Raw genomic sequence first — 26,895 nt, 5'->3', positions numbered from 1 at the left:
GAAATCACCAATCTTATAGGAGGACCTACTAGCTCCACTTTAGTAGACTAGTATAATTCTTAACTGCATTCTAAACTTATCCTTATACCCTTAGAGACATGTAGGTCTCACCTCTCATCAAAGGAGCTTTTTGCAGCAGATGGAGACCATCTCAGAGAACAATGGGTCAAAATACAGAGAACAGCAACTGTTGGTTGCCCAGCCCCAACAGATACATCTAAAATACAACTCCTGCTTCTAAGGCTCAGGGAACATTGTGAAAGAGGGTATGGAAAGAATAAGAGCCAGAAGAGCAGAACATCCGTTATGAGATTGTGTTTTTCAGAAATGACAGGCAAGTCACATGCATGAAGTCTCACCAACTAGAGAACACCTGATGAAGGATGGCACCAATAGACAAGCCCCAACGGAGACAAAGAGCTACAGGAAACTAAGGACTTCTGAAAGAGGGAGAGTTAGTCTTCCTCAGGGATGAGGCCCCTAATCGATCATTCAATATCAAGGAACCACTCCTAAAATAATATAATTTCATATATCTGTGCATGGATGAACTAATATGTACAAAATAATATGTATGCAACACTAAATAGACTCAGCAGGTTGTATTGTGTGTGTGTGTATGTGTGTGTAAAACAATAATTATCACAAGAAGAGGCCTAAATTAAATTGAGAGGGAGTTAGAGAGAGCATATGGAGAGACGGAAGGGGGTGGGATAATGATGTATTTTAATTAAGTATTTTAATTAAGATTTGAAAATTATTGACAAAAATAATTTAAAATTGAAATTTGATGAGTTAGTGGATGAAAGTGAACAAGTGAGAAATTCATCATGGAGAAGGACCTTCCCTCAAATGTAGGAGTCTTTTCCACTCTAAAGCATCTGTGTGCTGCCAGATGTGAACATGTGTCCCTGCTGCTCGAAGGCTAGTCTTCCAGTGCTCTCTTTCAGAAATGGTTACCTCGGCAACAGGACAATGACAAAGGATGCTTGTTCCAGAGAGGAGCAGCCCCACAAAGCAGGTGCTCATTGTTTTAATGGGACATGTTGATCAGGCAGGTGTGCTGTGAGGCACACTCACACCAGGCAGGTGTGCCATGGGTTGGGATAACCTGGACATGATAGTGACTGGCCTTCCCAAAAGAGGTTCTGTTTATGGAAGTAGTTTTCTTTCTTTTCTTTTTCTATGTTAAACAACATCCTGATTGATACAAGCTCTTGATGCTACTCTGTATCTGGATAAATGAACGTATGGCTTAGGTCTCACAGGTTCTTTTGCTGAAGAGGAAAGGGCTGAAGTTCCATAGCCCCCTAGAAGGGTATTCCCCTGCAAACTAACTTCTTCCCACTAGGGCTCATGGCCTAAAAGTGCCTTTTAGCTCCCAATACCACTATGCCGGGTATCTTAGGGTTTCCATTGCTGTGAACAGACACTAAGCTGTTATGAAAGACAACATTTAATTAGGGCTGGCTTACAGGTTCAGAGGTTCAGTCCATTATCACCAAGTGGGGAAAGCATGGCAGTGTCCAGGCAGGCATGATGCTGGAGATGGCACTGAGGTTTCTACATCTTGTTCCAAAGAGAACTCAGAGAAGACTGAATCTCTCAGGCAGTTAGGAGGAGTTGAAAAGGCCACCCCCACAGTGACACACTTCCTCTAACAAGGCCACACCTACTCCAACAAGGACACAACCTCCTCATAGTGCCACTCCCTAGGCCAAGCATATTCAAACCACCACACCTAGGATTGAACTTTTACCATAGAGACAACTAGGAACGGATTATAGCACTAGTCAGATTGTAAGAGCTTTGGGAGGTGGTACCTTTAGCTTCCCTGGAACAATTCAAGAGTTAAATTCTTCAGCAACACATAATTGTGTGCTCCTGTGAACCAAGCAATGAAGTAATATAGGTCTCTCTTGGCTCTTGTCTTCTTGAAGGGAAGAATTTAGTCAAGAGCTCTAGACTGTTTAAAATAAAGTTTATTTGAGGAGAGCAATGCTATGCCAATAAAATATTCCAAATAGAGATCGGAGTAGGCTGCACTAAGGCAAGTGACTTCTGAGTTGTGGACTTTAAAGAAGTTTTTAATGAGTGTTATTTCATTAATGAATTTTGATGAATGGCATATTCACAGAGTAAGGTGACCCTTTCTCTTCCAAGTCATAGCTGATTAGATCTCCTTTATCAGGTATTTCTTCTCATGGTCCTCTAAAACAGCACACTGCGTGTGGTAGTATAATGACATCAGGACTTTTAAGGATGTGGAACCTTTGTTACTGGACAGTGTGAGAGAATATCCTGGTGTTTTACTTCCTGATACAGTGGGAGTGGCCTAACCAGAGCTTTGAGGATGCTTGACCACAAAGGGGAGTTTGACCTTCTGGAGATGCAGCTGCCAAAATGCAGGTGCAGTGGTGTTGGTTGCACCATCCTCTGCCTACTTATTCTCAAAAACACTGAAAGGAGGGTGGGACAGTGGCTCAGGGAGTAAAGAGAGATTGTTAAATAAGCATGAATTCAGATGCCCCTTCCCCAGTGCCCTCATTCAGAAATGGTTACCTCTGTAATAGGACAGAGTCACTGCTGCTTCTTCCAAAGAGAAGCAGTCTCACAAAGCAGGTGCTCATTGTTTTAATGGAACATGTTCATCAGGCAGTTGTGCTGTGAGGGGACAGGTAATGTTGGGTATGGTGGCAAGCATCTGTAACACCAACAGTAGGATGCAGAGCTAGAACAGTCTAGCCCAATTAGGAAGCTCCAGGTTCAGTGAGAAACATGACCTGAGAAAATAAGGTAGAAACTGAGAAAGACATCTGCTGCCAACCTCTGTTTTCCACATATGAATGCACACATACATGTACACGCATCTAGAAGCACAAGTGTACATACACATGAGCATGTGCACATACAACCTTACCACACAAACAAAATGAACGTCACAGAGGCTGAATCTCAGACTGAGGCAGCATCTCAGACCATGAATAGGGGCACACTGCAAGCTTTCACTAGGTCAAAAGGTTCACATCAAAGAGAATCTCTGTCTTAGGGTTTCCGTTGCTGTGAAAAGACACCATGACCATGGCAAATACTATAAAAGAAAATATTTAACTGGGGCTGGTTTATACTTTCAGAGGCTTAGTCCATTATTGTCATGGAGGGAACATGGTCATATGCAAGCAGATGTGGTGCTGGAGAAAGAGCTGAGAGTTCTACATCTTGATCTGCAGGCAGCAGAAGGAGACTGTGTTCCACACTGGGCATAGCTTGAGCATTGAAGACCTCAAACCTCATCCCCACAGTGACACACTTTCTCCAACAAGTCCACACCCCCTACTAGTGCCACTTCCTATTCAAACCACCACATTCCACTTTCTGGCCCCAATAGGTCTGTAGCCATAACATAATGCATTTTGCATTTAGTTCAATTTTAAAAGTACCCGTAATCTAGCACAGTCGCAGCAATGTTTAAAAGTTCAAAGTCTCTTCTGAGATTCATGCAATTGCTTAACTATAATCCCCTATAATATCAGAATAAAAACAGATCATATACTTCCAACATACAATGGTGTAGGACATACATTATCATTCCAAAATGTAGAGAAGGGAGCATAGTGAAGAAATACTGGCCCAAAGCAAGGCCAAATCCAGCTGTGCAAACTCCAAACTCTATCTCCATTTCTGATGTCAAATTCAGATCCGCAGCTCCTTTCAGCTTTGTTGACTGCAACACACTGCTTTCTCTTGGGCTGTTTCCACTCCCTGTTAGCAGCTTTCTTTGGCAGGTATCACAGGTCTCTGGAATCTCTAACCTCTTGGGATTTCAAAGGCAATACAGGCTTCACCTTCACAGCTTTACACAGTGGGCCTCCTTGCAGGGACACCCCTACCATACTCTTGGTCTCAGTCACTTTCCTTGGTCCTGGAGGGAGATCCCATAGGCCGTTTCTATCTTTGACTCTAAAGCTAGAACCATGTGGCCGAGGTTGCCAAGTTCTGCTTTTTGCTGGGGCTGAAAAATGGCCTCCTTTTTCAATTACATCTTCAGCAGCATTCTGTTTTCAGTGCTTACCTTTACTGCCTATGCTCAGCTGTCCTGGAACTCACTTTGTACACCAGGCTGGCCTTGAACTCAAAGATCCACCAGCTTCTGCCTTCTTAGTGCTAGGATCAAAGGTGTGCACCACCATACCTGGCCCTAAGCCTTCCTTTAATTTCTTTTCACTTTTCTTTCATTACTTTACACAAGTTAGAAGCTTAGCTTGGTGAGCTCTTCCCTTGAGGCCACCACTCCCTTCATTACATTTAGCATCAGATTTTCTTTAACCTTTTTATGACATTGAACACAGGACTTAGCTCCATTCCACTTCTTGGTGACCCTTTTCTCCTCAAGTTGTACACTTGATATTTTTCCTTGCTCAGCTTTCTCCTTTTCATTGTAGATTTGCATAGTTTTGCCCACTAATAACCACACAAGACAGTTCACACTAGCCTGTTTTGACATTCCCTCTGCCAATGGAATTAATCCAAAACTTCTCAACTTAGCCTCAAGTAAATGTTTTGGATATGGCAAAAAGCAACCACATTCTTCCCTAAAACATCACAAAAACAGTGTCTGGGCTGTATACTAGAATTCTTCACCTCTGAAATCTCTTGAGCTAGGCCAACACAATTCAAATCATGCTCAGCACCACTGTCTTCAGTGTTCCTACTAGGATGGCCCATTAAGCCCCAATTAGCAGTCCACTGATTTCCCAACCCAAAGTCTCAAAATCCACATTCCTCCAAACAAAAGCATGGTCAGACCTATCACAGTAATGCTGCTGTCCCCGATACCAACTTCTGACTTAGGGTTTCCATTGCTCTGGAGACACCATGACCATGGCAACTATTATAAAAGAAAACATTTAATTGGGCTAACTTACAGTTTTAGAGTTTTTAGTCCATTATTGTCACAGTAGGAACATGGCAGTATGCAGGCAGACATGGTACTGGAGAAGCAGCTGAGAATTCTGCATCTTGATCCACAGGCAGCAGGAGACTGTGTGCCACACTGGGCATAGTTTGAGCATAGGAGACCTCAAAGCTTGCCTCACAGTGACATACTTCCTTAAACAAGGCCATACCTGCTCTAAAAAGGTCATACCTCCTAATATTGCCCCTTTCTATGGGCCAAGCACTCAAACACATGAGTCTGTGGGGGCCATACCTATTTGAACCACTATAATCTCCATTCAACTTAGTGACTCTCACACGTTCCTCCAGGTCATTGATGAGGCTAGTTGTTCCATCCATCCATCTGTCTCTTTCTTCTATCTATTGTAGTTGGCACAGTATAGTTATTTTAAAATGTTTTCTCAGTATTTAAATAAGTATATGTTTTCCTGACCTTTTTAATATGCTAGGTTCTCACCATTTCAGTAAGGAACTCCTGGGCTTGGGTGAACATCTCAAGTAGCTGGTACTTTAGCTGTGCACCACTGTAAACCTGGCTAAAACTTAACACTGATGTGTAGTTAAAGTGGACACTTCTAGTTTCTTTGGAAAGTTAGTTATGCCAAATGACGTTTTGCTAGGGTATACAGGTAAAAGAATGTCTTGCTAAAGCAGACACATGAAAGAATGTTTTCCTAAAGCTGATACAGGAAAAAAGATGTTTTGATATAGCAGACACATGAAAGGATGCTTGATGAAGAGTATAAATATGATCCTACAGAAAGTGGGAGACAAGTACTGAGCATTGGTTTGGTTTTCTCTGCCTCACCGTTCTTCACTAATAACATGCGTGTATTGGTTCGTCTTACATAGCGTTGTTAAACTCAACTTGTGATAATACGGCCATTGAAAGAAACTCATCCAAGAACTGCTCATAGGGTTCCTGCAGCAGCTTACCACTTCTGTGGCCCTGCCTCAGGCAGATTGGTGAGTCTGGTAGTTCCTTCAGGATTGAACTACAGCTGCTGGATCGTGCTTGGTGTCTGCCTGCTGAGAGGACTGGACTGAAGCTGCTGGTTCGTGTGTGGTGCTTGCCTGCCTAGAGGACTGGTTTGCAGCAGAGTTGTATTTGGTGTTTGCTACAGGACTGAACTACTGCCAAATAACATCAAGCTCACCCACAAAGAACTATTGCTGAACAGGTCTGCTTCCCCCATAGCCTACTAACTTTTCTCTTCCACTCCCTCTGCTGGGAGGTAGGCTAGAGGAGAGATTGAACCCTTATTAAAAGTAGGTTGCAGTCCAGATTTTATCCCCCTCCCAGTCCAAATTAAAAAAAAAATCAGAAAAAAAAAAACCCAGACAATAGAATAATAATAAACTGGCACTATTTTAAAATAAAAAAAAAAGTAGGTTGTAAAAAAATTATACCTAGATGTGGTAGTTATACATATTTAAAGGATACAGCATGACATTTCATTACCTGTAATCAGGTATAATTTCCATGTTAGGCGGCACATTTATCATCCATTTCTCATTGGGAACGTTAAGAATCCTGGTTACTGCCTATTTACTTCAATGAATTTGTTGCTGATTACAGTCATCCTACTGTGCTGCTTTAGAACTCGGTGGCTCCTCCTAACTACACCTCTGTACCTACTAACCACCCTCTCCATCCCTTCCCTCATACTTCCCTAGCTTGGTAACCATTTCCTCAGTCTTAGAAACCAACTGGCTACAAGTGGTTGCATCTCTGATCTATCCTTCCTTCCAGGGTCTTCATACACCACCACCCCTACATCAGTCATTGGAATTATCTTTCTGACCATGCTGAGGAGTGAACCTAGTGTTCTGAGAACACTAGGCAAGTACAATTAATTTCTGGTTGTTGTGAGTTACTAGAACTGGGTAGAAGGAAGATGAAGGGCCCTGTTTGGCTTCTCTAGCCAATGAAGGCCACCTGGTCTCTGCAGTTCACTTCTTTCTGAGAGGCCTCTGAACGCTAAGCCCACTGAAGTGAGAAACTTGAGTCTCTGGATCCTTCAATGAGTTTTCTAGTTCCTTTACTTTTCTTTTTATCCGACATGCCAGATAAAGTAGATAGATTCCAGTTATTTCATGGTTTAACCAATGTTAACTGGTGTTACACAGAAACTCTTACTAAAGGGGGGAATTAATTTAGCAGGTACAAGGGTACTGCAGAAATTAGTGTATGGCAGCTGTGTTTGCTTTCAGTTCAACTTTCACTTTTATTGGCTGGTCCTAACACTTTGTCCTGAGGGGTGAAGAAGCTTGCAAGTATTTTAGATGTTGTTTTGCCTTGGGGCTTCTGAAAAAGCAGTGTTGTCCTTCTAACAGATTATGCATGTAGATTACGGTGGATTGAGGCTTCTCTTAAATAAATTTTGCGGATACAGCTCAGTAGGTAAGGTGCTTGCTTTGCATGCATGAAGAGGTCCTGAGTTTGATTCCCAGCACCACAAACGAAACAAACATCCAGTTGGTTAGAGGTGATGCATACCTTTAATCTCAGCACTCAAGAGGCAGAGGCAGGTGGAACTCTGAGTTCAAGCCTAGCCTGGTGAGTTCCAGGACAGCCAGGACTGTAATACAGAGAAACCCCATTTTGTTAAAAAACCAACACCCCCTCAAAACAAACCAAAACCAACAAAACCCCCTTGCTTCCTTTCTTATGCCTAGAAAGATGCCCCCTTACCTATTTCTCCACTCTGCCAACATTATCTGCAACAGCTGCGTGCTGAGCTACTGGTGTTTAGGACTAGGGAATATTTTGCAGTTAAATTACTGCGGGATAAAGGCTCCGTGGAGCTTCCTTACTGAAATGGGCATTGGAGGAAACACAAAGTGTGACTCTAGGCAGGGGGTTTCCCTGCCTGGGGAAACAGGATGCAAGCAGGAGCTTTTCTGTTTACACAGCAACGTCTGCTAGCCTTCTAAAGACACCCCTTGAATGCTGGGAAATCTCAGATGATTCCCACTTTAACAGACTTTAAATGAATTATTTTACATATATTCTCAGCTCTACTCTGTGTCTTTCCTAGTGAAGTAGTAAAGAGTTATGTACTAGGAGGAGCCTGGGGGTTCAGTTGACAGAGTGCTTGAGTTCTTAGATTTGATCCCCAACAGCATATAAACTTGGCACATGCTTACAATCCCAGCACTTGTGAGGCGGGAGGATCAAATGTTTAAGACCATCATTTTCTATGCCTCCAGCTTCCTCATGTGCAAAATAAAGACTAACAAAGGCATCTATTTCAGCGGGTTAAGTTAAATCTATAAGGTTAGTATTTTACCTGAAGGGTGTGTCATGTTTGCTACTATTAAATGGATTAGAAATAAGACTAATGAGAACTATGTTTAATCTCAGATCTTCTAGCTTCACATCCTCTCCTTGTACATGCTGGGTAGGCATTTTCCTTAGTAGCAATCACTGGTAACCTGTTTTCCCTTCACTGGCATGTTCCTAGCAACAGCCAGAATTGGCAGACCAAAAAAATACTATGGCAAACTGAAGACGTGCACTGAAGAGGTCTACTGACATGTTCTTGACTCCTGAAGGAATTTGCAAAAAGAGCCTTGCAATTGAATTCCCATGGGAATTTCAGAGACTGATTTGATAGTTCCCCGTTCAGGTTCACCAAGGCAACTGAAGTTAAAATGACTGTGACAGGACATTCTGATTTAGCCAAGAATTCACCCTAACCAACAGGTTCATAGCACTCAGCACTGTTTCCTGGTGTTTAGTTTAATTTTTCTGGCTCAAATATAGATGTACACCTTCTATCACTGCTTGTGAGTTAAGGTATTTGGATGAACTTCATTTGAAACAATGTGCTCTTTGACTCAATCAATGTCTGTTCAACAGTTAATGACAAGCTTTACCAGAAGATATCCAATGTGAAAGGTAACAGGTGGCCCCTCGTACCCACCTTTCAGAGCGAAACTGCCTTTGGAATGTCCTGATTAGGAAACAAATACAAACTCTGCCATCTGTTCAAAGCATCCGAAGGTGAAGATGACTGAACTTTCTATGACAGCAGAGATCCCATCTGCCAGCAGCTATCACAGCAGTGACTTAAACTTGAACACCACCACCACCCTGAAATCTGCCCTAACACCAAGGTCTCCAAACATATGGCTCAAGATTCAGCTGTCTGTAAATTTCCGCTCAAGATACTCAGGGGTAAGGAAGAATATCTGTAAACATCAATTAACACCACAGACATTTATAGAAAAGGATTTTATTGGTCTTTAAATGGCTCAAATTGCAAATAAATGAACCGGGTAGTGGCATCAGCCCTAGACATGTGATGCTTCTGTCAGCTGGCTTCATAGCACCTAGTACCCAGGAGAGGGAAGGTCTCAAAGCAAATTGCAATGTTAGTGGTTAGGACCCTGGTTCAACAAGACTGCAATGAGTGCACGCAGCCATGCTGGGCCTGCTGGCTGGGGTTACACAGGGAACTCTAATTTTGCACATGGCCTAGTTTGTGAAAATATTAAATCAAACCCTTCAAGGACAAATATTTATGGTAAGCTGAATGTAGTATCTAGACAGTAGAGTTCCTGAATGCCTGTCTCTGGTAACATCATGTACACACTTGTTTCCTGGAATGCCTGAGTGTCTCCTTGACCTTATGAAACTAGGACTGTGCAACAAGAAAAACTGTTTAATCAAGTGTCTTAGCCCCACAGAGGAAAAGAAAAAAAAAATGTAATAGTGGTTTACTTCCCATTGAAATTACATTCCTAACAGCATGCTTGAATTCTTGCAGCGAAAACATCACAGACTGACATCTGGTCAGTATGTGCCATACATGTTTGACTGCTTCATGTTAGGAAATATTGATACAGTATTCATTATGAACATAAAGAGACTACAAAGACTTTTCCTAACACCCAAACTGTAACCTCAGGAGTACACATTTAAACTGACAGGTAGCAAGCATATTTCCTCAAGTGTCCTAGTACAGACCACATTAGCTCTCCTGATGGTCTTCCCTATGCCCTGCTCCCAGGAGATTAAACACTTAAATGCGCATCACTTGCAGAAAGCAATTACTGGGGACCAGCACTCTACATAAAAGGGGCATTCATCCAAACTTAATTGGTACTCACGCTCATAATCTAAACTCATCATATAAATATATGCTGGCCCTTCATCTTTAACTACCTTAGAGTTTATTAAAACCAATGAAGGAGCTCTGGAACTCTAAGAACCAGAGTATGGCACACATCTGTAATTTGGTCAGACTCCTAGCAGTTGGACATTTCTCAGGAATCTTTCTTGTAGCTCTCCACGGCCTGGCAAGATAAGATCTTCTGTTATTCGTCACGTGGGTAGCGAGTGGCCCCGCGAGCTAGTGAGAACACACCCAGAATGATGTCACTGGATTATTTTTCAGTTTCTAAATTAAGGCATATTCAAAAATGTCCATGTATAGTAAGTTCCCATCTCTTTTCTAAGTTAATCGTCAGGTAATTAATATGCAGATTCACAGGTGAATTACTCCCCGTTTTACTATATGCAACAACCATGCCAGTAACTTCTTCAAGATTTGCATAACAACAGCTTAAAACGTGGTACAGTTAACTATCGTGTTTACAATTGTCATTTTTCAAGGCAGTAGAAGACCAAGACATTTTAAAATAATATAAAATTTAAGCTTTATAATAAACACCAGAGGAAATGGTCATTCCTCCTCTCCCACCCCACCCCATCTTACCTCCTGATTAACAGTTTGAGAAAGACTGCCCCCCCCCCCAAAAAAAAAACAAGCTTACACGCTACATTCAGGACTGTGATAAATGTAGGCAATTATGAAATAAGTTGAACTCTGCTTCTTGGTGAAGCCACACAATTTCTTTTTTAAGTGAATTTGACTTCCAGTGCAGTTCCAATTCATGCTTTTAGTGATACATAACAATTTCCAAAATGTTAAAGTAATTTCAGTCAATTGAGCCTCCAATGGCAATGCTTATAAATTATATTTATTAGTATGGTCAGGTCAGGATAAGAAAGGAGTTTGGGCTTTGATTATAAAATGCAGCATCTTTCTCTGATTCTCTTGGCTAAACTTTTCCTCTTCTTTTTTCCATTTTTTTCTTTGCTGTCTTCCATCTTTCTGGCTCGTATTTCCCTCATTAAATCAAAAAATACCTAGAAATAAGAAAGTAGAGTAAATAAAACCAGCAACGGCATGAATTCACGATTGTATCTCAGCAGGAGCAAACCCTGGGGATCAAAGAATCCTATCTAAGAGCTCTTCCCCAGGTGGGAGCCCAGGCCCAGCACAGGATGATGGCAAATGCTCAGTCACAGAGCTGCCCTGTCCCTCAGTGGGCTTGCTGGTGAATGCAGGCAGAGGACAGCACACAAGGAAGTTGAGACTTGAGAAAATAGCAGCTTTTCTGAATGACATACACCTCATGGTAAATTGTACAATGAACCCTACCTATTTATTGTCATTTTCAAGATTCAAATGAAAATAGTGCTATATAGTAATGGCAGAGCCCAAGATAAGACTCAAAGGATTACATAAAATACTTTTGAAAGGCTACTTATTTTTATTTTATGTGTATGAGTGTTTTGCCTAAATACATGTATGTATGTGTGCCAGTATATCCCATGTTTGTGTACCAATGGTGTGCCCTGTGCCTGATGTGGCCAGAGGCACTGGATCCCCTGGAACTGATGTTGTAGACAGTTGTGAGCTGTCATGAGTGCTGGGCGCTGTACCTGGGTCCTCTGCAAGAGCAGCCAGTCGTTTTCACAGCTGAGCCATTTCTCCAGACCATGTAATGAGCATTTTGTGATCAACAAATCTATTTTGCTAACTCATATTTGGTGGTGACTATGTTTATAATGAAAAAAATTAACATGGTAACTAAAAATTGCCAGTGAAATAACTGAGGTATTAAATTTCAACTACAAATCTGTTCTCTAACAAAGAAAGGCCTAGAAAAATATAATAAGGTAAGTGTGAGAGGGAGGGTAGCTCTCACAGTCCACAGTTCTACATAATAAGCTAAGTGTGAGAGGGAGGGTAGCTCTCACAGTCCTCAGTTCTACATTCTGTTTGGTCCTTAGAGTCTTGCTGCCTACCCTGAACTCACCAACCACCTGGCCAAGCTTCTCAGGAAACTCGGTTACTACTTATGGAATTAAAAACTAAACTATAAAACCTTCCACCTTCAATAAGACTAGAAACAAACAAGAAATATAAAAAGTAACTTGCTACATGTGTGCACATATATACAGCACAAGTGACAAAGACTATAGTTGTCTGACATGCTTTTATTATGCCTTTAGCTCTCAATGGAAACTAACTGGAGAAGTGCCAGATGCAGATGTATGGAGAAGGTACTTGTATGGAGGGAGTGCGTGTGCATCTGCTTGGACTTGTAAAGATAAAGTTATCAAAGGATGAACCAGACACTAACTAGACTAGTAGGAGCACTATTTTCAAGAACAACGGAGAACATCAGAACTGTCAGGCACCTCTGAATGACATTTCCACCTGGGAAAATTACAATTTTGTCCACTAAAACCATAAATAAAACACAAAAATTCATTAAAATTTGAAAACTGGAAACAATGACTAAATTCTTAGTTGATGATACAATAATGTAGAGAAAAAAATTATTTCAAGGGTCTTTAGAACACAGTATATGGAAAATTCATCTTAGGTGTTAAAGATAAAAATAAAACTCAAACAAGTAGGACCATAATGCCTAGCATGCAAGAAACTCTACCTGTGATTCTGAGTCATACACACACACACACACCCATATCTACATACACATACAAAAACATACCACACACTCATACCAACATGTATACACACACACACACACACACACACACACACACACACACACGTGCACAGGAACTCACATACACATACAGAACCTCAGTAACAACAAAAACAAAGGCAAACAAGTCTTAAGAGTCACTCTGTGAAAGTGACTCACACACACTGTAGGACAACACAAATGTCTCTGCTGGAAGCCAGGCTTTCCAGGATGAGTGTTACCTCAAAGAGGTAAGGATCTGTGATAGAAAATCTGAATGGGTAATAACAGTGTGAATTCATGAGCTTAGGTAATGAGCAAATATTCTCAGGTTGAGGCTGCTGACTAACAATCCATCAAATGGGATTCTTGGGTAATAGCTGATTTTTGAGCTGGAGCACTAAATGTAACACTTAGGTGAGAAAGTGAGGAAGCTATAAAATGCTAATGCCTCAATAGACAAGGGAATGAATGGATGTTTAAAAGGTAAATTCTGGCCTGGAGAGCATGCAATGTTGAAATACCACAATGTTGGGATTCGAATTCTCCCAGGGATTTTGGAAGCCTCTGCTTCCCATTCAGATGGGACTGGCTCTAGCAGGAAGCCCCCTTTCTGGCCAATGAGAGTCTTCCAGTACTGGTCACTGTATCAGCACTGTATCAGACATATACAGTACACTAGGAAAAGGACATAGAAGGCTTAACTTTCCAACAAGTCAATGACTTTCAGAAGTCACCCAAACTGGAAAACATGGCAGGAAACATTTCAAGCTGGCATCAGCTAATTTGATGAATTAAGTCCTGTTTCAAGTGCCGACTGAAACAAACATTAACCAAGGAAGAAGACAGACAGACAGACACACACACACACACACACACAGAGACACAGACACAGACACACACACACCCAGACGGCAAATACACCCCTATAGCAGAACCACCTCCCAGGCTATCTATATTGTTCTCCTGGCTCCACCCTCTTTTCTCATTTTAGGGCAACCCAGTGCCTATGAAATTTGGCTTTCTAATTCCACACTAATGACCAGAGAAAATACCTTTTCACATACATAAAAATAAAGACAGACAAAACAAACCCACAGGTTTACGCTTGACTTAAAATATCTGTGGCTAAAAAATAAAAACTGCCCTCACCAGTATTTCTACTTTTAAGAATTTAGTGGCCCTGAGTTCACACTAGAGACTATTAAATTGCCAAGAGAACCAAGGAAATATTATAAAAACTAATACACAAAGAAAGTAATATATGTGTATATGTGTGTATACATGTAGCTTAGAATGGTTGTAAGCTCTAAGAAAGCTATACAATTCAGAAATCACAGAATAGAATAATCAAAATCTGACAGTATAATCTATTTTTCCCATGGTGAAAGATAAAGTATGCCACATGAAGACATGTTACAGACTAGGAGACAATAATGACAGCAAATGAAGTGGACAGAAGATTAATGTTATTATTCTAAAGTAGACACAAATCAAAAGGTATGTAAGTCATTAGGCAGATGGGCAGAAAGACTTCAGATGGGCAGATGACTGGGTCAATCAATCAATCAATCAATCAATCAAAGCACATGCAGTCTCATCGGTAATCAGGGTTCACCATGTTCTTGCAAGTTTTTTTAAATTAATTTATTATTATTATTATTATTATTATTATTATTATATCTGGTGTGTAGCTAACTTCACACACACCAGAAGAGGGCGTCAGATCTCATTACGGATGGTTGTGAGCCACCACATGGTTTCTGGGATTTGAACTCAGTTCCTTCAGAAGAGCAGTCAGTGCTCTTACCCACTGAGCCATCTCACCAGCCCTCTTGCAAGTTTTTAGGACCGTTTTAGTTGGGCTGGTAAGGACTAAGAAAACTGTCTTATAAAGATGATGGAACACAAGCACACTGGTGTGGTGGGTACTTTGTCACCTCAGATGAAGAAGAATCTTTTTCTAATAACCACAGAAAGTCTGGTGAAGTACTGTTTGTAATAGAAACCTGTGGGTGCCAGGGGAGAGATGGCTCAGTGGTTAAATGCAATTTTTCCTTTCAGTAGTTGGGTTCAGTATAAGGACTCATCGTGACTTAAATCAAGTCTGTCATTGGACACATGTAGCTTTGGTCTTTCGCATCTATAAGTTCTGTTTCAATTACTACCGTTGTAAATATATTTATATGTGTATATAATTTTCCCAGAAAATACATTTTAATTTTTATTTTAATACTTTTGAATTAATGGACTTTAATTTTTTTCACATAATATTCTGATCATAATCTTTTTCTCCTGAAACTCCTCCCAGTCTTTCCCACCTCCCTGCCAACCCAACTTTATTCTCTCTCTCTGAAAAAAAAAAAATCACAACAAACAAACCACCCCCAAAGACAAAATAATATGAAAAGCACAAAAACAAAACAGAGAGCACAGAGAAACCTACTGAGCCGCTCTTGTGCTGGCCAACTGCTCCTGAGCCCAGGACCTGACCTGGGTGTAGGTTAGCACAGCAGTGATGGCACACTGGGGAAAACTGCGTTTTTCTTTCCTAGCCACTCAATTACAAACAGCTTTTTGGTTAGGAATGGGATTTGTGCTACTTTCCCTGTCCACACTAGGACAACATACACTTTTAGAATCTGAAGTGCTGGGTCCCAATTTTGGGAGATAATGACCAACTGCCCTTCTGTAAATATGAGGCTTTTTGTACATTTCTTGCCAAGAATATACTTTCATTTTTTTCCTAATGAGACAGGCTAAAAATATTTTTAAACAGTACATTTGTTTTTACAAGTACACGAAAGTCCTTTTTAAGTTTAAGGCCATGTCCACTTTTTTCTGGTAATGCATTTGGACTGCACTCTTGCTGGATTGCTGGCTGTCTTCTCACTATCCTGTGAGTGCTCTGATCCCACCTGGCATTCTTCTCAGGTCAGCTGACTAGACACTGCTGTGACAGCATGGCTCATCTCTGTGCACTGCCTCTGTTGCCTCTCTCCCCCTTTCCCCTTCTTCCCAGTCACTTTTAGTGTGTTCACACGTTTCTTAGGACAATTAGGAAGAAAGATAAGCCTATGCTTTGAAAACTCCCTCATATTGAATATTAAAATACATTTTATAAGAACTTTAAAAATATTTAATATAATCTTACAGAAAACCAACACAGTATACGGAACAGAAAAACTGTAGGACTCACTGTGTCCAAGTACTAAGTCCGACCCCCTTACTAAAAACTTTAATCATGACAACACGGCCATAATATCTATTATAAATGAACAGAAATATCCTCTGATTTTTTTCTTAACCTCATGATGCTTTCTGCCTCAAATTTTTTCTTTTCTTGTGTGCATGTGTTTCTTCTTAAGACATATTCTCATTGTGACTATGTAGTCTAGGCTGGCCTTGACCTCACAGACAGCTGCCTGCCTCTACTATGGCTGACCAACCTCATGCTTCCTGACTCAGTATTATGGACCTCTAAGTATAAGCAGACTGAACTACAAAAACTCGATGCCACCCAGAGCAATGTGAGCTTCTAGAAATGCATATTCCCATTCTAGAACAAATGAAGCAAAATCCTTAGTGGTGAGCCTTAAGGCTGTGTGCTTGTTAGGATTCAGGACAACTGGCTGCACACTGGGTTTAAGGAGCTCCTCTAGAGAGCACCCCACTGGGAGTCTCCAAGCACCAGAGCCATCTCAGCCCTGAAGATAATCTCCCCTAATCCTGGAAAGGGTTCCATCCAGAAGGCACCCTCCCTTCAGAGGCCTTACATAACACTAGGCAGGCATCAGTCAGAGCAAGCACATACAGTGCTGGCCCGTTAGGATCTAGAGAGCTGCTTTTACACTGTACAATGCCATGAAAAATAAAGGCAGTGAGTGGGATGAGGAGTGCTTCTGATGACTTAAAAAAAGTACATTTGTCTAAGTGTCTTATATCTGAGAAGGCCCAAGACAAGGTGAATTTCTACTGTCTTACTTAAATATTTACAGATGATACACTCAGTCTGTCAGGGCTGGTGAAATGGCTCTGTGGGTAAACGTGCTTGCCACAAGCCTAAGGACTTGAGTTTAATCCATGGTGGGAGGAGAAAAGAGACTGTCCTCTGACTTCTACAAGTGTGCTACGGCTCCCTCCCACCCTCAATAAATAAAAGCAAACTAAAAACAACAAACAAACAAACAAATGAAATCACTGTATTAAATTATAGTTTGGATCCTGGAGTCTAGATAAAGTAGGGTAACAGGGCCTTTACATACATGGCACAGTAACAATGAGAACAACAATTTACCTTGTCAACATTGGCGCGCGTTTTAGCAGACGTCTCCACATAGTTAACGTTCCACTGGTCAGCTCTGTTTTTTGCCTCTTCTACAGAAACCTGCCTTTTATCTTCTAGATCTGACTTGTTACCAACCAGGAGAAATGGGACATTCTCATCTTCTTTTACTCTTAAAATCTGCTCCCTGGATAAGGAAAAGCAAGCAAGAAAGTATTAACACAATGTCTGTACATTAAAAATCACAAAATAGGGACTGGAGCAATGGCTCAGCAGTCAAGAGCATGTGTCACTCTTGCCTCCGGAGGAGCCAGGTTCAGTTTCCAGCACTCACATGATGGTTCACAAGCATTCCTAATACCAGCTCCAAGGGATCTGATGCCCTCTTCTGATCTCTGTGGGGACCAGGCACACTTATGGTGCATATAGTTACATGCAGGCCAAAAAGTCTGATACATATAAAATAAATGTAAAACAAAAACAAGTAAACAAACAAACCCCTCAGAATAACAACTAGCCATCTGCAATCAGAATTTATTTCCAAGCATGTTTCTAGATAGTACCAAGTTCATCTGTTACCTGCCAACAATTAATTTAGATATATATTCCCTTAACTGAGGATAGAAAACTACAGCAAAGTAGGAAACACAAGCATGGCAGTAGCAGAAAAGCCGTGAGGACGGGCTCCAGGGCAGGAGCCATGGCTTTCCCTGGTTGCTACTGTAAGTGTGAGCATATTTTGTGCATCAGCAACTCACCGACCCTCACCTACCACTTACAATCCAGATCCAAACTGATATCCTGCTATTTGTATTTATTTTAGTGTTTTCTTTTCGGTGTGGGATGCTAGGCAAATGTCCTGACACTGAGCCCATTCTCAGCCTGACACAAGCATTCGTGCACAGCATCTTTTTTTTTCTGCTCCAGGCGCTCCTTCAGCACTTAGCTTCCCGACATTCCAACAGGCTGTGTGGACTCTCAGACTATCCTGACGTGATGAGGAGCTTGAAAGATTAGAGGACCAACATGACTGAGTCTCTCAGTTTTTCTCTTAATTAAGCTGATATTATGGAAGCAGCTTTCAGAGATAGATAGCACTGCTCTTATTACATCCCAAAGGTCCCACACAGGACAGATTTCCGTAGATAGCTCTTGTATACAAAGATGTTATGTGCTACACGGTATCACTGAGTGCTAAGTACTATGACCCTGCTCTTCCTAGTCATGTGATTCTGAGCCAGGTGCCTCTCTGCCTCACCTTCCTCATATGTAAGGTGGACTGACAATGCGATCCATACTCACACTGTTGCTGTGAGGATTAAAAGTGAATGCTTATAACTGCGTGTGGTACACAGTCAAGTATAGAATGAGTCACAGGCGTCCTTAGTACTGGAGCAAGATGCCTAGCTAGCTTGTGTATTTATTTTAAGGTCATAAGATTGAACCCCAGGCCTTGCGCACACTATGAAAGAGCTATATAATGTGTTTTACATACTCTCACACTATGTCAGGTAGTATCATATAAGGGCTTTTGAATATATTTCTTAATGATTCATTTTTAATATTTTATGCTCTTTTACTATGCTTAATTCCCAAAGAATATTTTGTATGTTTTGAAACAATTTAGTATTCAACTTTAGATTATGATCCTCAGTTATAGACAGGATTAAATATTCATTAGTGATATTTTTAGGGTGTGAAAGGATATAAATATAAAAGTTGAAAATAATATTTATATATTATTTGATTCTCAAAATACTCAATATTATTAATATGTTTGATGTATATATGCATTTAAATAATAAAAAAAATTTAAGAAAAAAGAAAAAATTAACACTAATAAAATCTAATTTATTAAAAAAAAAGAAAAGCGACTCTACTGAGCTATGTCCTCAATTCCTTTCATTCTTTTTTTTTTAAAGATTTATCATTATATATAAGTACACTGTAGTTGTCTTCAGACATCCCAGAAGAGGGTGTTAGATCTCATTATAGATGATTGTGAGCCACTATGTGTTTTCTGGGATTTGAACTTAGGACCTTTGAACAGTCAGTGCTCTTAACCACTGAGCTATCTTTCCAGCCCCAATTCCTTTCATTCTTGAGAGAAGTCTCAGTAAGCTGCCAGTGTGGCCTGGCCTTGAACTTGTGACCCTTCTGCCTCAGTATCACAGAGAACTTGAGTTACAGGTATCTGAAAACATGTTTGGCCTTTTCACTTTCGAAATGAAGAAACATGGGATGGCTGAATGGCTCAGCTGGTAGAGGCGTCTGTGGCCAAGGCAGACCACCTGAGCTCATTCTCTGGGACCCAAATGCTAGAAGAGCATGGATTCCCACAATTTGTCCTGCAGCATATGTACATACACTAAATAAATAAATAGACAAATAAATATAATTAAACATTTAAAATAAGAAACAAAATAAATACCTTAGAGTATCTTGCTATCATAGACATGCCATACCTTTGAAATTGTTAAGAGATGCAGACATTATAGGAACACAAACATTTGCAGAATTTTGGCCCATCACAGTTTGTTACCAGGACTGGTAAAAACAAAATCTCTATTACTCTTTTTTCTTTTGAGAGGCAGAGTCTCATGGTTTCAGGCCACATATTTACTCTGCAGCAAAGATGCCCGTGTGCTACCCCTACTGCCAGGCTTACTGTTACATGTTAGTCCACTTCAGGCTCAGACATTACTATAGAAATTTTAAAATATGAAAATCCCTTTAAAACCTGGCCCAATTTTATTTCTGAAGTAAGGAAAGGTAGGTCCAAAAAGTTCAAAGCTCCACAAAAAGTTCCAAGCTCTCAAAGCCAGTGTAGATTAGCCACATGTTACACTGCTCTATGATTATAAACGACACATGTGAGAAAGAAATGGGCTCTTGAGACTTTTTCCTAGTAAGAAAAAAAAATATGTAAATTCAGTAAAAAGGTTTGATAAGTGTGGAGCTGGAGAGATGGCTCAGAGGGTCAGAGCACTTGCTGTTCTTCCAGAGGGGCAGGGTTCTATTCTCATACACTTGGTAGCTAAAAACTGGAACTTCAGCTTTAGGGAATCCACCACCTTCTTCTGGCTTCCACAGTGCATAGACATACAAGCAGGCAAAACACCCACACACATTTAAAAAAGTGTGGTATGGCAAGTGTGATACTAGTGCTGTAGCAAGCACATTTAAGGAGATGGGGAAGCAATGGTCTGCCTTGGTGACAGATGAGCAGGAAGGGTAAAGGCTGGAAGTATTTAGGGATAGCTCTGATGCTAACTAACTTTCAGGTTGAATCATGGAGAGTGGCGTCTGTTACCAGTCAGACTGTTTCAAACTGACTTTCTTGGTGCTGATGAGTCACTGGGGCTGCTCTTCTTTATGGGAAGGAAACTGCACTGGAAGTACACAGAGAAGCAATGAATTACCCTGACTTCCCAGTCAACCATAGCTATGGAAAAAAAAATTCTATCCCATTACCAACAGCAATGCCTGCTTCATAATAAACCCTTTGGTATCTTCTGGAAGAATGAAAGGGCATGTATTAGCACTTACATAATTTTTCATGTCTCACCGTTTACAAGTGGATCTGTCATCCACTATGCAGTATCACATATGAAATTCTTTTACAGAAACCAACAGATTTGATCTTATAAATCAGTTTATCTTGTGCATTTTCTCAACCACATGCCTTTGTTTGGGGGTGGGTGGGGGGAAGACTGTTCTCTAAGATTCTTTAAGAGCTCTCCAGTTTCAAGTATATAATTGTTCCAACACTTAAATATCGTCTTTTCTCCCAGGGTCATCTTTTTTATAATGTTCTCCAAATGCCTTCCTTCCCTTTCTGGATCTTCTATAATGATCTCTTCCTACTTTACCCTCCATGTAAAGGGGTTTTGTGTCATGCCTTATACATACAACTAGGCTATGCAAACCCTGACTGGAGGATGTATTCAGGGTTCTCGAGAGTATATTACATGCTTCTCCTGTGCCTTGCATGATAGAACTCCGATCACAGATACAAAACTCTTTAAGTAAAGAGCAACTTGTATGATGAACTGAGTACTTTCAAGATTGCTTCAGAGACTGTTCACGCCGATAGCTCTCAGACAGACAGTGATGTCATCTCCTCTAAACCAAACCTATGTCAAACTCCAATTAGGTACACAGTGTATACTGTAGAACAAAGTCAAATATGCTAGTATACAGTGATTCACTTTAAAAATTTAGTTGATAAGATTATTGTATTTTAAAAACTCTAGACACCTATATAATAAAGAGGATGACACAAGTGCTGTGAAACTGACCATTCCAGAGAAGATGTGGAGCACCACTGTGATCCCTATCCCACCACAGCAGTAGACATGTTACTCTGAAACACTTTAGTACAGCATAAAGGTTCTCTGGGCACTTGAAACTACAATGTGGCCAGCACCCGGACAACTGTAAGCCCTGAATGAATATATATGTGTATATCTACAGGGGCCAGAATCACACACTGATATTGAAGTGGAAAGACACTATTCAAAACAGTAACGATTACCAAGCAAGAAACTTCAGTTACCCACCTGTTTCTGGAAAGAACTGTTGTGTGTTTACATGAGATTAGGCTCAGCCATACCTGAAGTCCGCTGTAGCTGCGAAGGACTCCATCTCTGTGATAGAGAAGACACAGAGGAATCCCTCCCCACTTCGGAAGTAGTTGTCTCTAATTGCAGCATAGTCCTCCTGCCCTGCTGTATCTAAGATGTCGATCTGTACTTCTTCCCCGTCCAGTACGACCTTCTTCCTGTAGCTGTCTGCTTTGGTAGGTTCATAGTCCTCTACAAACTACAAAACACACACACACACAAAGACATCCATTTTTTAAAATTATTTTTACTTTTAACAAAATCTTATTTAGAAATCACTACTCTTTACATGTTTTCACCAAATAGTAAAAGCTATACCAATTTTCATTTTAGATTACTGGTCAGCTGTTTTATCTGCAAAAAGACTGGGTTGAAGTCTTACTTCTAGGCTGTTTACAGCTTGAAATTAGTGCATTTTCAATCTAAAAATACTATACATACAAAACACATTACACATATATTCTATTTATCAAATTTAGAATTCTACTCTAGATGACTTTAAATAAAACAAGATTTTGGTTCCAAAACTGTGGAAATAACTTATAAGCCAAAATTTAGATAAATACCACTATGTCTTTCTCCAAAAGGTGACAAGTTTTAGTACCAGGGGAGACCACTCTCTAGAAACCTTAACCTTTCAGACCAAGACGGTCTGACTTTACAACAGTGTCATCCTCACTCCATTATTATGTACCCCCCCACACACACTCATATATACACATACACATACTCTCACACACATATTGTAGGCTTTTAATCAATATTTTCATTATTTGTTTAATGTTTATGTAAGTTACTAGTTATCTACCTTTGACAGCAGCGGCCTGGAACTACTACATACTCAGTTCTATACATGCTAAGTCTAGAACAGCAAATAGGACACAGTAGAGCAGCAGTTCTAAATCTTCCTAAGGCTGTGACCCTTTAACACAGTTTCTCATGTTGTGGTGATGCCCAACCACACCATTATTTTTGTTGCTATTTCATAACTGTAATTTTGCTACTGTTATGAACTATAATATCTGTGCTTTCTGATGGTCTTAGGTAACCCACAGGCTGAGAATCACTGTGGTAGACGGTCAACAATTATTTACAACATAATGCTTTAGTAACTGTATTATCTAACATTCTACCATTGCTTTTTCTAACACTGTGCTTAGTCATCCATTGAAAGCTAAAAAGCTGATGGAGGCTGGAGAGATGGTTCAGCAGTAAGAGCATAGGCTGCCCTTTCAGAGGACCCAAGTTCGATTCCCAGCGCCCACATGGCACCTCATAACTGTCTATAGCTCTAATTCCAGGAGATCTGATACCTTTATACAGACATACTCGTATTCAAAACACCAGCCAATGAACATGAAATAAAAATAAATAAATCAACACAACACGAAGAACCCCATGATTCCGTGAGTGTGAAACCAATGCCTGGCCTGAGCGGCCTCTGCTGAAGTCTGAGACCAGTATCACTTCTCTCTGTATAACAGCATGGGAAAGATCTTTGCAAACATCTTCAAGCACCTCTCTTGAAAAAAAGAAAGAAAGAAAGAAACAAACAAACAAAGCAACCAACCTTCTCAGGATGGGCCTGGATGTTGCAGGGATGTCAAGAATTCTATATAAACTGAAGCATGGTGAAACCCTGATTACCATTCCCACCATACAACTGAAGTATGGTGAAGCAATAATCACCATTCTCTCACCACCAGTTTCAGGGTGTTGATTGCTGAGTACAAGAACATCAGTTTCACCATGTGGGGTATGGGCAGCCAGAAAAACATCCCACTACTTACAGAATGCCCGAGGTTTGATCTTTACAGTAGATAGCAATGACAGAGGGTGTGCGAATGAGGCTTCCGAGGAGCTCATAATACTGGCTGAGGCTTAGCTGGGATGCTATTCTGGCGTTTGTCTACAGGCAGATACCAACTGGACCTCCCCAGTGCCACAGTGTAGCTGAAATCACACTCAGGCTGGGGCTGCACTCTCTATGCCACAGGAACTGGTACATTCAGGTCACCTGCCCTACCAGTGGGGCTGGTTCTATAGAGGATCAGACTGGCTGTCTAATCAATCTGTAGGCAGAAGTGAACCAGACCCTTCCCTAGTCAGTTCCTTTTCTCTGCCCCCAGCTTTCCTCTCATGCTGCAAGGCTGACTCCACCGTCCTAGGTGTAGGAGCTGTCTCCATGGATGGGTCACATGTACATACAGTCTACAGCCAAGCTTTTATTTAATGTAAATGGTTTCTGTTTCTACCTAGGCCATTTCTGGTGCCCCCATGCAATGTTACTTAGCCTTTTGATTATGAAAAGAGAACCAACTCTCTGTTAGTACTAAGGAGGGATCTAGCTAGGTGTCAGGGCACCTGATTCCCAGAGCCATAGGGCCGGATGTCAGTGTCAGGATCCATTTTGGTGGTTGGTTTTCAACACAAAGTCAGTGCATTAAAAAAAAAAAAAAAAAAGCAAGATGAGAAACTCATCACACAGAAGGGTGCATGTGTCTGAGGTAAGTTTTGCAGTAGCAACCTCGACACTAACCCACTTGATTGGCTGTTACCCTGTGGGAACAAACCACAGCTGAGACCCTGTGACATGACTGCCTTTGGGTCACCTGTATACCGCAGCTTGCTTATACTTGTGATCACATAGTCACCTAGGGCTGGGCTGATGGTCAAAGGGTCCAGGGCCTGGCCTTGTCTTTGGCTGGTGAAAGCCTGGGCCAGGGACAACCCCCATTCCCTCCTGGTTTTGGGCTCATTTGGACATGCTGGCAGAGATCAGGAGGAGCTGGTGCAGGCCGGGCGGGTAGGTCTACTCCAGCCCCACATTCATGAGCATGCTTACCTCCATGTTTGAAGCTGTTGTCTTCCTCAGCCTGCAAGGGTCTGACCTGCCACCCAAAGATGACCTCTATTTTTTTCTTTTGTGTTTTGATAAACGCTGAAGAAGATAGAACTGTTCCACTTCTCTTGGGGAAACCTCAGGACTGGTTTATTTGATGTTGTAGAGCATTTTACTGCTTTTAGTACATAATTAGTAATCAACTGTTTTGTATACTTGTTTTCAGTTGTCACTTTGACAAGCACTGTAATTACAGCTATTAGAGTAAAATCTCTTACCTATTTTAGGAAAGTTAAAAGATGAATGTTCTTAGTTTGGCTTCCTTATTGGCAGGAAAGGGACTAGTAATGGGCATGGTGGCTCAGGCCTGCAATCTCACATGTGGGAAGCTGAGGCAGACAAACTGCCCTGAGCTTTCAAGCCAATATAGACTTGTGAGTGAAACCCTGTCTCAAATCGCAACCTACGAAAAGGAGGGAAGGGCTCATACAAAGGTGAGTTTGAGAGAAGACTAGATAAGAAATAAACAGTTTAGAATATGCAAATGAACAAACAGTTTAGTACAGCTTCTGCCTCCTCCCATTTTTTTTTAGCCTGGGGTCTAGAGACTGGCTGGTGAGTTTTTGACTTGTAAAATTAAGTAGTTACTGATGTTGGCTCTCAACTTAAAATGGAAAAAGTATTAGGAGCTCCAAGGAGTCAAAGAATCCTACCAAATACCACTACAGCTAAGGTGGAGGCTCCTCAGTGGAAGCTTAGCCTTTAGTCAAGAGAGGTTGGGCACTTACCTCATCGTACATGAACTGCAGAGTCAGAGCAGACTTGCCCACACCACCACTGCCCACCATGATGACTTTGTGTAAGGCCAAAGAATTCTGACCCTTGGGCTTGTTTGCAGCCATCCTGTTTCCCAGAGTCCTCAGAGGATTAAGAAAAATCTAAGACAAATGAAACAGTATATTCTTTAGAATTCTGATGGAGGGAAGAAATCATGTCCTTAGGGCTCAAGACACTAGCTCTCTCATTCTGCAGTGACTGTAAATAGATAGTAACCAGAGTGCACACTCTTAGAGGGAGGATCATCCATCAAAGAATGCCATAGCAATGAGACAAGCCAATGATTTGAGGGCATTTCACTTCTTACAGATTCTATAATACATTCTGGCCAAATGTAAAAATTCCCAGGGCAACCACAAGCTGATAATAGGGAGAATTAGTTACACTGGAGTATTGAGAACAGGCACAATTAAATCATCATTTGTTTTCATGTTAATTCATATGCTCAATGCTTGAAGAAACATTCCTCCTAAGGTTCAGTAGGAAACAAAGACGGTCATTTGCATTAAGGGCATCCTTAGAAATATGTGCTTGGAAGAAACCTCATCCAACAACTGTTAACAGACTTACAAATAGGATTCCAGCAGTACATAATTCAACAACCATGCAATGGGGACATCTGTGGTTTTTGGAATAATCAATATAACTTGACTGCTTCAATGTAGCATTCCTTAGAACATTTTTTTGTCTTAATATATTAAGGCTCTCAATGTGGAGTCTAGACTCTTATAGATGTTGTAGTGGTGATGTGGGTACACAGTTGCCTTTGGCCGGAGTACCAAGCTTTAAGAGGAAATCATGCTGCAAAGTCACAGCAAACACATCCATGGGGAGGCTCGAGCAAGGACTTTGTGGTTAGGCAATCAAGGGGTTTTGACTCCATCCCTAGTATCTCCTCCACATTTTGTAACAGCTTTGCTTAGTAGCAGTTCACAGACCTATCTCTGTCTGTCCACCTCCCTGTGCTGTGTCTCAGCTCAGTCAAAACTTCACTGTATATGTTTCCTTCTGTATATGGTCTTCTCTGACTTCCACCTTTGCCACCAGGTTTCCTGGTTACCCAGCTCTCTCTTCTCAGTTTTGGGGTCCCAGTCTCACTTGAAGCACTCAATATAAATTGAGCTTTCTTTTTCTATGTGTTCCCAAGTAGCAGCTGATACTTTCCTTTTAAAACCCTCATCATGTTTTGAAATAACTGAGTGTGTAGTTGTTCAAAATAGGTTTTCTCATGTATGATATGCCAGAAATCACTTGATTACAGGGCCACTATGTCTATTCAGTTATAAATTTTTCACCTCATTATTATAGCATAAGAGTGAGTGTGTTGTGTGTACATATGCTTGTGCATACACAATGTCAGAATGTAGGCATACACATGCCTCATTAGACATGTAAAGGATCTAAATTGGGTTACCAGGTTGCTTTGGCCTAGTAGGGAAACAAAGCAGAGAATGTGCAGTGAACCAAAGATTTGCGCTTCAGTGGCTGTCAGGTAGTGAAGACAGAAAGAACAAGGGATGGGGGTTTCAACATTCCTGTCAAGGACATGCCCCAGA

At 41.0% G+C, this 26,895-nt stretch overlaps 1 protein-coding gene across 1 annotated transcript in view; it reads right to left on the bottom strand.

The window, feature by feature from the left end:
• Positions 1-9,181: 9,181 nt before the first annotated feature.
• Positions 9,182-26,895, bottom strand: part of Rala (RAS like proto-oncogene A) — a 50,396-nt gene continuing 32,682 nt past the window's right edge. Inside the window, exons 2-5 of the mRNA XM_021180722.3 lie at positions 25,291-25,440; positions 21,651-21,859; positions 17,048-17,222; positions 9,182-11,116 (exon numbers count right to left, since the gene is read on the bottom strand). Coding sequence (XP_021036381.1) covers positions 10,994-11,116; positions 17,048-17,222; positions 21,651-21,859; positions 25,291-25,404 — 621 coding nt within the window. The 5' untranslated portion in view covers positions 25,405-25,440 and the 3' untranslated portion in view covers positions 9,182-10,993. The remainder of the gene's footprint in view (positions 11,117-17,047; positions 17,223-21,650; positions 21,860-25,290; positions 25,441-26,895) is intronic.

The sequence above is a fragment of the Mus caroli genome, unplaced genomic scaffold (genome assembly GCF_978045245.1).
Source record: "Mus caroli unplaced genomic scaffold, Mus_caroli_1 scaffold_15, whole genome shotgun sequence".
NCBI classification, from domain to species: domain Eukaryota; kingdom Metazoa; phylum Chordata; class Mammalia; order Rodentia; family Muridae; genus Mus; species Mus caroli.
This window is presented reverse-complemented; position numbering and strand designations above follow the sequence as displayed.